Source organism: the organism of the source record quoted next, unplaced genomic scaffold, assembly GCF_019419815.1.
Source record: "Pyrus x bretschneideri cultivar Hongxiangsu unplaced genomic scaffold, Pyrus_bretschneideri_v1 Contig56, whole genome shotgun sequence".
Lineage (NCBI taxonomy): Eukaryota > Viridiplantae > Streptophyta > Magnoliopsida > Rosales > Rosaceae > Pyrus > Pyrus x bretschneideri.
Window position 1 is genome coordinate 1,579,912 of NW_025999794.1, and position 10,559 is coordinate 1,590,470.

Below are 10,559 nucleotides of genomic sequence, written 5' to 3' on the forward strand. Positions count from 1 at the left end.
AATGCCTTCCAACACATAGGGGTAAATATGGAATTACAGTCAAAGTAAATGCTGATCGAAACACTAGAAAATCCGATAAATTCAAGAATGAGCAATTTTATGAAGAGTTCAAAAATGTTGTCAATCTGGACCAAAGGAAAGCGATTTGACTTGTTAAGTCGATCTATAAATATCGAAACATCATTATAATCTCCACATGTATAAGATGTCTTGTACCGAGAGTTTACGGTGACATTTTCCTATCTCAATTTGGATACAATAAGTGATTATAACCACTCAAACTATTTCTTGAAAATTTGGAAGTAACGTCAAAATCGATACTCTTGTATCCCAACTAGAATGGGATAGGACAAGCTAAGGATATTCAAGGGTAGATATGTCTTTTGCTGCAGTAATCCGCAATTACGTTTGCACAACCGGGGTAATACACGATAGTACAATTGTAGTCGTTGATTTAGTTCTTCCATCGTTGCTGTCAGAAGTTTCAAGAGAAAGTGCATTTGAAAAGTTCGTGAGATTGGTGAAGGTTCTAGATACGTTTCTCCACAAAGAAGTGTTATCCGATTTTCGAATAAAGAAGTTGACTGTTGACTCTAGGTCATGTATATGATGGTTCATTTCGAACGGTTCTAACTGTTGGAAAATATAGGTGATACTCTGTCATGATGCCCCTACACAGCCGAAACATTCAAAGAACACGTCATCATGCGTTTCAAAAATGATCAATGTCAACAAAAGGTGTAAAACAAATGTGAGATGAGACAACAGTTCAGTTGTCAGAAACTTTATTCATATCCAACATCACAAAGCAAGCTAACTTTCCTCAGTCAATGAGTGAGGAAAAACACCATAGCCGAAAGATCGCTAACAAATTGTCGATAAAATTGACAAGACCAAAGATATCTCGAATTTCACAACAGTTCGTGAGAAGTTCAACTTTCTTCCACTACAACCTTTAGGGAAAAAGAAAAGAATATCATCTACTAAGATCACGTCTCCCAAGAAAAGTACCAATTCGAACAACTAACATTTGAGAAATTTGGTATAAAGTTGATTGTCAGTACTTAGGAAGTTTGATCTCGCTGCTGAAGTAGGTGGAAGTCGTTTGTAAGACTACAAGCTACTCAACAAGCTATGAAAGAAAACTCAAGTTCCAAAAGTGGTCGGGTAGACCATCAATTTGAAGTATGGGTTAAAGGTTTTTAAACGTCACCTGATGCAGTTGCTAGAATTTAGGTACGACCCTAAGATTTGGCCTTTTGCCTTCATGGTTAGGTTTGAGGTTCCCTAAGGTGCAGTGTTGGGTTGGATAATTCCTAATCAATAAGCTTTTGTAACTAAGCTCTCTGAATGATGTTGGAGTTGTTCGAAAGATACAAGGAAAATTGGTGTGGTACGAGAAAGTTGATAGATGGTGTACTTCACTTCACATTTAGTGATATCTTAGGTAAAATTTGAAGAAATGATGCCATAGATGTATGTCCTTGAAATGTAACGACCCATCCCTAAAAATTATGATTTTTATAATTTTTAAATGTTAATTTACGGAAATGCCCTTTGAGGCAAAGACATGGACTTTTGTTGATCGTCTTGTCACATCATTTAAGGTTCATTTTCTTGGAATATCCTCATAGTACTCGTCGCTACGGACGCGTGGGCACAAACAGAACACAATTTGGAGTTATAATGAAGGAGATATTAACGTTTAAAGTCCGGGGCATTTTAGTAAATTAATTATTTCTAGAAAGCTCCAGATTTTTCAGCTTAATCTGGAAAACCATGTGTGTGGCCTAGATTTAAAGACAGAAAGGATGGGCGGTAGAGATGAAGTATAAAGGAGAGAAAAGAGGGAGGAACCGAACTAATCATAAAATGAGAGATGAGAGGGTGACCAATCAGAGAAGAAAGAAAGGAGGGAGGTGCAGAGCACCCAACCAATTCGACTCGTACACCCATGACAACCCGGTTTCAAACTGGTGGAATTTTCCTGCGATACTCATCCAATTTTCAAGCAATTTTCACCCATTCACCTCATCACCACACCCCCAACATCCATTTCTAGCTAGAATCAACACGGATTGGTTGAGATTCACGAAGAAATACCCATAGGTGCCACGGAAGCCGTTGCCCGAGATCCACCAATCTTGAAACGTTTTCCTTCAATTACCACCACCAAAACACTCCTCAAGAGGTCAAGATCAAAGCCTAATCAATGGTTAGAGTGTCAGAGTTGATTTGAGGACGAATCAAGAACACCCAAATTCTAGGGTTCCGACGGGTTTTAGAGAAATTGAGGCTTTCCCAGCCAAATTGGACTTAGTCACAGGTATAAAAGTTGCTCCACTCACTGAGATCTTCATTTTTGTGAAGTTTGAAAATTTTTAGAAATAGTTAAATTTTTAGCCGAGTCGGGGTGACCGATCGCCATCGGCGGTAGCGTATGCGGCAGTGCGTGGCCAGGGGGCCGTCGATACCATTTTTAGGATAGATTAGATGCCTTGAGTTCAGTTCTGATAATTTTATAACGTAGGTTTACATTAATAAGTCATTATATGAATCGATGATCAAACCGTTGGATCGTAATGAAACTTTAGGATCTTGTTCTAGAAGCATAATGTGGACATTTGGAAGTAACGGATTGGAAATCCATGATGTGGACCTTCTGGATCGATTTACGAAGGAATGCGTTTTATGTAAATTATGTATTCTATCGATAAGAATTCTGAGATGTAGTTTGATAATTGTTCTAGGCACCGATCGTTCGAGACATCTCGATATTCATGCTAGGGAGTCTAGCGCGGACCTCAGGTGAGTGGCCTTTTGGTTTTCTATATATATATATATATATATACATTTCCCAGAAACTGTTTTAAATGGAATCTCGTTTAAAATGCCATGTCATATAATAACCAAACGGTGGCTAACTAGGCGGTCCACTACGAAACTATATTAAAACATCAAGATTTCACTAAATAGATGTGAATTATGGAATCGGGTCATCAAATTAGTCTAGGATGGTCATGTAGAGTCTCAGCTCACGCACCGCCGTACGCAACGGTCAACCGCCCAGACTCACTGGAAAAATCAACTATTTCCAAAATTTACCAAATTTCACAAAAATGAAGATCTCAATGAGTAGAGCAAGTTTTATACCTGTGTCAAAGTCCAATTTGGTCGGGAAAATCCCTAATTTCACTCAAACTCGCCGGAAACCAAAGAAATTGGTGGCTTCGATCCATCACCTCTGGTGCTCCACCGCACTCAAACCTATTTGGGCTTTGTTCCTGACCTCTAGAGGAGTGTTTTGGTGGTGGTAATTGAATGAAATCGTTTCAAAATTGGTGGATCTCGGGCAAGGGTTTCCGTGGCACCCACAGGTTCAAACTTCGTGAAATCTTAACCCATTCTTGTTGACTTTGGCTAGAATGGGATGATGGGATGTTGTGATGGTGGTGATGGGAGGTTGAGGAAAGCTAGAAGAATGGATGGAAAACCGTCGGGAAAGTCGTTGAAACTCGGATCGGGTCGCGGGTCTTCAAAGGGATCTGATTCCTTTTTTTTTCTCCCTTCTCTTGTTTCTGATTGGGCAGCCCCCCAATCCCTCATTTTTACTCATCTCCCTTTCATCTCAGCTGTCCATCTCTCTCATTTCTCTTCTTTCCTTTCATCCCAACCACACACGTGGCACATCACATTGCTCCAGAAAATTTGGAGCCTTCTAGAGTAAAGGTTAAATTTACTAGAATGCCCCAAATTACGTTAGTAACTCCTTCATTATAACTCCAAATTACATTCTGTTTACGCTTACACGCTCGTATCGACGAGTATTACGCAAATATGCTAAAAGAATGAGTCATACGTCTCTGTAAACAATAGTCAACAGAAGCCAAAATCCTTGCCTCTAGGGGCATTTTCATCAATTCACACTTTTAAAATTTATATTATCGGGACAGGTTGTCACACATTACGAAGTGAGCCCCCAAAAAATGTGTCATAAGTTGTGTAAAAAAAAAGGTGTCACGTATCCATTCCCATGAGTCACACATTAATTATAGGAGTAATGCTAGGGAGATCACATATTTATACACTATTATATATCATCCGATGTGGCATGTGCACTTCACTTGCCATATCAGATGTGGTCTCCTTAGCATTTTCCTAATTAAAGTTATACAAACAAGTGTAGAGAAATCTTGCTACATGGCTATACCTTAATGCTTAAGTGGTAGTTATATAATGCTAGGGAGACTAAATTTATAGACATAATTTGCAAATTAGATGATGTGTCACCAATAAAAATGAGCATTTTCATCAATGCTTAAGTAATAATCTAAGGATAATGCTAGGGAGACCAAATTTTAAACCAAATTTGCAAACCAAATAATGCGTCACCAATAGAAAATAAGCACATTAATCAACACTTAAGTACTAATCCAATCATCAACATCCACATTATTTTGTTTACAAAATTTGGTTTCCCTAGCATTTATCAACTTCCATATTATTTATTTTACAAAATTTAGTCTCCATAGTACTACTTGTAAAACAAAGAAGAAGAATATATGTTATAATATTATATTTTACAAAATGAGAGATGCTATTAGCACTCTAAAAGCTTCATCATGCATGCACTCCATATCTATTTTCTCATTCATGTGTATATAAATGAGAATTTACATAAAACTAAGGCCTAAAGAATTAGATTAATAAAAATAAAAATAAAACAAAAAGGTAGAGCAATATATGTTAACGCTCAAATATGGAGAAGCTAACAAAGATCAGTATGGTTGTGTGTCAATCCTTAGGGGTCTCAGTGTTGGATTGATAAGAAGTGAACATCAACGTTTAAGTGGTTCACCCCCTCAAAATTGGGCGACGTCCACTAAATCTCTCGTATATATTGTGTTTGTACCATACTTAGCCAATCCCTAAACTACCAAGCACCGGTCAACTTCATACCTTTAAGGATCCACTGAGGGGTTCATGCTGAGGCACCCCTACCGAAGCACAAGAGTTTCCCTCCAACCAGGAGGTCAATCATAGCTTGACACATGTCAACATCAAAATAAAGCTCATAAATCCTTACTAGGTGACCGGATCAACCGAGCGAAGGTTACAAACTTGACACTTTACGTTGTTTTGAAATTTTCACTGATTTTGTGCATCAACATATTGAATAAAAGGTTACAAATAGCTCTCAGTTCAATACAGTCTCTTTTCTCTTTTAATTTGTCTGACTTTCTCTTTTAATTCATCTGACCCGTTCTAAAGAGTACTCGTCCTCTTTATATAGGCCTTCAATGTGCCCCAAGTCTCTGGGTTTGAGTCTTCCTCTGTCTTTGCATTAATGTGCCAAATCCGTAGACTTGACCTGCTAGCTGCCCCTTCATTCTTAGTCGACCCGTGATAACTATGTGACATCTGTTCAGGTCCACTTGCATGTTTTCTTGAACCACGCATACCAAGCGCCTTGCTCAACCTCTGGGGTTGGTGGGAATCCACACTCGAGTCCTTAATCTGTCAGCCTTTACATCCTTTCATAGGCTTTTGTTCTATTTAATAGCCGCCACGTTCCCTAGAGTTGATGCCTAAGTATGCATGTCCTTAGAACTTCACGTTGTAAAATTATCAATACACCAACTTGCTCCCGATGGTTGGAAAGTACTTTATGAGGAAGCGCTCGATTTCGTTGTTGGCAAACAATCTACACCCTGAGTGATCATTTGAAGGGTTCAAGATCATCCTTCCCAATCTTGTTGGGCCTTGGCCTTTCTTTCTTTGGACCAGTGTCCATTTTGGCCTCTTTGCGGTCAAAAAGGACCCCGCATTAACAATATAGTCGATTCCATTTAGTTTGGACATGCTCTTTGCAAGTAAAAACAAAAGCTAAAATCAGTTATGTTGGTTCAATTTTGTTTGGGTCTGAGTTTGATTGAATTTTTGTCACCTCGATCTTTTTTCCGGAGTTTTTTCATTCAGTTTAGCCAAATTTCTTAGCTTTTATGGCCACCCGACTTATTTGTTGTGCATACACATACAACGAACAAGAACCTCTTCTTTTTTTTTTTTTTTTTTTAACAAACGATATTATTACACTAAGTGGGAGGAGCTGGGCTTAGCCTCACAATGACATAGCAATAATTTGGTTCAAATTCGCCTTTGGAGAGAATCGAACCTAAGACCTATCGCTTACAAATGAAGAAGAATACCACTAAACCATAATACTAAGTGGCAAACATGAACTTTTTTAAGATGCATATAAAATTAGGTTACATAGAAAATAGGCTTGACTCGAAGTAAGATTTAAATTATATGTTTTACTCATGACACATGCTTTTTTCGCCTTTTAACTTGGGGCCAGCTCTGCTTGAATTTGTTCACTTCTAATTAGAAAAGATTAATTATTTGGTAGCACAATCTGGATGACAATTAGCTATACATCATGTTAGTGGAGGCTCAAAGGTAAACTCTAAAACACAACTGTTCTGTCCCATCACTTAAATCCTTTGAGTTACAGATGTATCCGTCAAAAAATAACCTTAATCCAATTTCCAATTTAGCGAACAAATTGGCGCCGACGAATGATACTTGCCGATGATCTGGAAGAGCTCCTACATGCTCGGATGTACAGAACACTGTAAACAACTCCGTCGTGAGTTCTATCTACGGCTGTTGCCTGTTGGTGAAGTTTGCTTCAAGTTGAGCAGACAAGATGAAGATACATTAAAATTCATGTCAAGTTTCTTTTGTCTTTCCTCTTTGTGGGGTTGAAGAACTCTCAGAGGTGGAGTCAAACCCTAGACATTTGAGAAATGCAATTCTTGCCAGCCTAAAATAGTAGCAAGGGTGGAAGTATATGTGGGTTGCTGCTGCTGCTGATGCCTCCTCCAATTCTACCATCTCCTCTCTTCTCATTGTTCTACTTGTGCTTGTTACTATCTCCCCTTTTATACTTTCTCCTACCTGCCAAAATCTTACAAACTCTCATTATTCGTACATGTAATACCTAATTTCTAATCCCAACACAATCTATTCAAATAAAACTTGTTTTATTATAACTAGCCTGCAAAATGATTCATGAACAAAACTTTGTGAGATGAAATCTTATTCTAGCCTCATTATTTATGGCATTTTTTGTACACCAGTTTAATTTTGGGCGTCTGATAACCATTTACTTTTCAGTTTTTTATTTTTTAGAAAACTTAAAATTGAAAACATAAAGTCAAATTTTAAAAACCAAACAAAAAACTTTATGTTTTCAGTTTTTATTATTTAAAAGTTGAAAGCTGAAAGTAATTACCAAACGGGTTTTCAATTTTTTATTAAAAAAAAAACCCTAAAAATTAAAAACAAAATGGCAATCTAATTGCCCCTTTAGTTTTAGTTTTCATTTTAAAACTTCTTTATAACTATTTGCAATTTTCAAAAAAAATGAAAAATGAAAACTGACTACCAAAACCTAAAAATTGAAATCAATTTTTGAGAACTCAAAAAAAATAGCTTTTGGTTTTTTGTTTGAAAGTCGTTATTAAATAACTTTTCAATTTAAATAAAATAAGTGAACAAAATAAAAAAAACTAAAAGAAAATAATTATCAAACAAACCATAATTTTAACAAATTTTGTTAACTCTTGTATGTATAGATATAAACAATGAGAATTTTTTAATAATATTTCAAACTAAAAAAATACATAATTGAAGAAGTTATCACAGACCCAGGTGATGAAGGAGGAGGACGTTGATATCTGAGAAATGGAAAACTACAAACAAAAGTAGTTTATAATTCATCTCCAAGGATTTGGATCCTCTCCTAAGTTTAGGAGGTTGAGCTTCCTGAGCAAATCACACGGATCGTTAGATTTTAATCCAACGGCTACAAACAAAAAATCTCTCTAAAAATTATAATAATTGTAACCGTTTGATCAAAATTCAACCGACCGTATAATTTGCTCAAGATGCACAGTCTCCTAAGCTCAAAGAGAATATAAATCCCTTCTCCAAACCCAAAACATAGAAAACATAAAACAAAAATCAATTTATAAATTATCCTCGTAGGTTGTGGTTAATGCAGACGGCTGTTGCCTGTCCTGCACTGCACTCACGTGCCTTGCTTAAGTAGTCCCCATGTAACATGTTGATATGGTTTGTTATTTTTGAAATAAGATTATCTCCCTCTTTTTTTTCCTTCTTTTTACCTTTCTCTCATGATTAAATCATGTTAACATCTTATATTAATTTATTTATAAAAAGCTAAAAATAAAATAAAGAATATGAAAAGAGGGGATGGAAATAAAAGAGGAAAAAATCAGCTGGTAGTTTCGCTACAACACTCTACTCTTCTGAAACTAGAAAAGACTTACAAAGACATTTTACTTTCCTTGACCATCATCATGCAAATCACCGCCTCTCCTCCCCACCCCCCACCCCCCACCAAAATTATTAGACCACTCCGTGATGGTATATGGTTTGTGATTTTTAGATATTATCCAGACTTTTACTTGACATTTTGTTTTACGTCATAAAAGAACTTCAATCAACTTTATATTTTGGAAAAGATCTAAACAAATATTAGAAACAAACTACCAAGCTTATGGTGGATGCTCTGAACATTCCTCCCATTGTGATTGAATTTCTATACCAAAAATGCAACTTATATGATATAAATATACCGACCAATGACATCTCGTGATAATAATACAAGCACATGTTGAAGAAAAAAACATGTACGCAGTAGTGTCAACAACTATATGAAAAAGGTAAGCCACCGCCTTTTGAGTTTAACTGGGCCACTCAAAGATTCGAAGCGCAAACATTTTGTGGCCTGTATTGGATGGTTCTTGTTTGTGTTGAAATCGTTAAATATTCAAAATTTTTATATAAATCTCCTTTTTATATAAAAAGAAAAAATACTTCAAATCGTTGTCAATCAACTATAACAAATAAATAGTTCACAATGCTTTATAGTACTATTTGTAGTTGATTGCTAAAACAATTCTAGTTTTAATTGATTTTTATTTTTAAACTATTACATAATAACTTTTAATATAAATAGCTCCATCATTAACAAGAAATTTGCCTCAAAATGTTTGTGGAATATCAAAAAAAAATGTCTAGAGTGACCATAGAAGAAGAAGATGGAACCAACCCAAAGTAGACGACGAAACGTTGTGAATAGTGACTTTTCCATGTTCAACACATAATTATGCATTTTCGAATAAAGTACACATAACTCGGGCAATCCTTTTTCTTTTGTTTTTTGTTTTTATAGAAATTATGAGCAAATCATACCATTTATGACGAAGTATCCAAAGAAAAAAAGTGTTGTGTCAAATTAATTAGGCAATACACGTTACGTCTTAAATTCGATTTCAGACACTTATAAATTATATGATGGTTGTCAAAGAAAGCTGAAATGTCGAATCTTTTTAACTCCGAAATAATAGACTATCGCAATAAAACCACTAATTAATTCTTTTTTGCAGAAAGAAAAATAAAAATGGCGAGCGCACAAGATGAAACTTCCACGTCTTTTAACACCCACCCCACCGAAATTAGAAAAAGTAAAAACAGTAATATTGTAAGTTTTTCATCATGGCGTTGTATTATTGGATCTGAATACGATGTGCCGGTGAAATTGTGATTCATGGTACAACGGATTAGGCATTTTGAGTTTAGGCTAATCAGTTCAAAATAAGGAAGCAGTAAAACTGATTAGAAAGATAGGCAAAACTAGTATAAAACAGTAATTAAGGAACACGGAGAAGTCAAACTTAGGGAAGAAGATCCAGATTCCGTACCTGGGAATTTGGCAGGCTGTTGGTGACAAGCGTAGTGGAGGTGGCGGTGCCATCGGAAACTAAGCGACTGGTGGAAGATGAAGGTTTGGTGGTGGTCGTCGTGATGTCATCATTGGAGAGATCTATGACTAATAAGCTGAAGCAGTAGAGAAGGATGAGGAGGAAGACCATCACCATCACCTGGATCCATACCAGCCATGGGATTCTGTAGCTTTCTATAGTAAATTCATCCCCAAAATTGTACATATTCAAATATTTGACCCGCTGCAAGTACAACAATTACAAACTGCACAAGAACAAAATGTGCTGCAAACACAGACAGAGAGAGGTTGCAGTAGTCTTGCAAAGCAAATCAGAGATGGGTTTTTCCTGCAGAAAAAAAAGAAAAGAAAAAGGTGAGAAATTGGTTTCTTTGCTGGGGAGAGAGGGGGGAGAGAGAGAGAGAGAGAGAGAGAGGAGAGAGGAGAGAGACTTTGAATAAAGAACTGGATGGTGAAAGGGTAGTAGTAGTACCGTATTTATGAAGGTGCAGCTGAGGACGTTTGGTTTATTGATGTTGAAATATATATGATTACAATATATCCTGGCAACCTCTAACTGACGCGCAAAAGGAAACAGTCGTTTTAACCAGAGCAATTTACTTTCAATATGTTCTGGTTTAGTAGTGTATTGTACGGTCTGGTAGTATTTTTTTTCACTTAAAAGTGGGAGGTATTATGTTCGAATCTCATGGAAGGTGAATCCAATAGCAAATTAGACTGC

The 10,559-nt window shown here is 36.4% G+C and overlaps 1 protein-coding gene across 2 annotated transcripts; it reads right to left on the minus strand.

Moving 5' to 3' along the window:
- Positions 1-6,364: 6,364 nt before the first annotated feature.
- On the minus strand, positions 6,365-10,290 carry LOC125471041. Of its 2 annotated transcripts, XM_048570893.1 has the most exons (3): positions 9,798-10,290; positions 7,716-7,833; positions 6,720-6,963 (listed from the first exon to the last, which is right to left on the minus strand). In XM_048570893.1, exons 1-3 carry the CDS (start codon positions 10,041-10,043, stop codon positions 6,920-6,922), a joined length of 408 nt encoding a protein of 135 aa, XP_048426850.1. In that variant the 5' UTR covers positions 10,044-10,290; the 3' UTR covers positions 6,720-6,919. The 2 variants fall into 2 exon arrangements, with proteins under 2 accessions (XP_048426849.1, XP_048426850.1); XM_048570892.1 differs by lacking the exon at positions 7,716-7,833 and having other exon boundaries at positions 6,365-6,963; positions 9,798-10,283.
- Between the last annotated feature and the right edge of the window lie 269 nt (positions 10,291-10,559).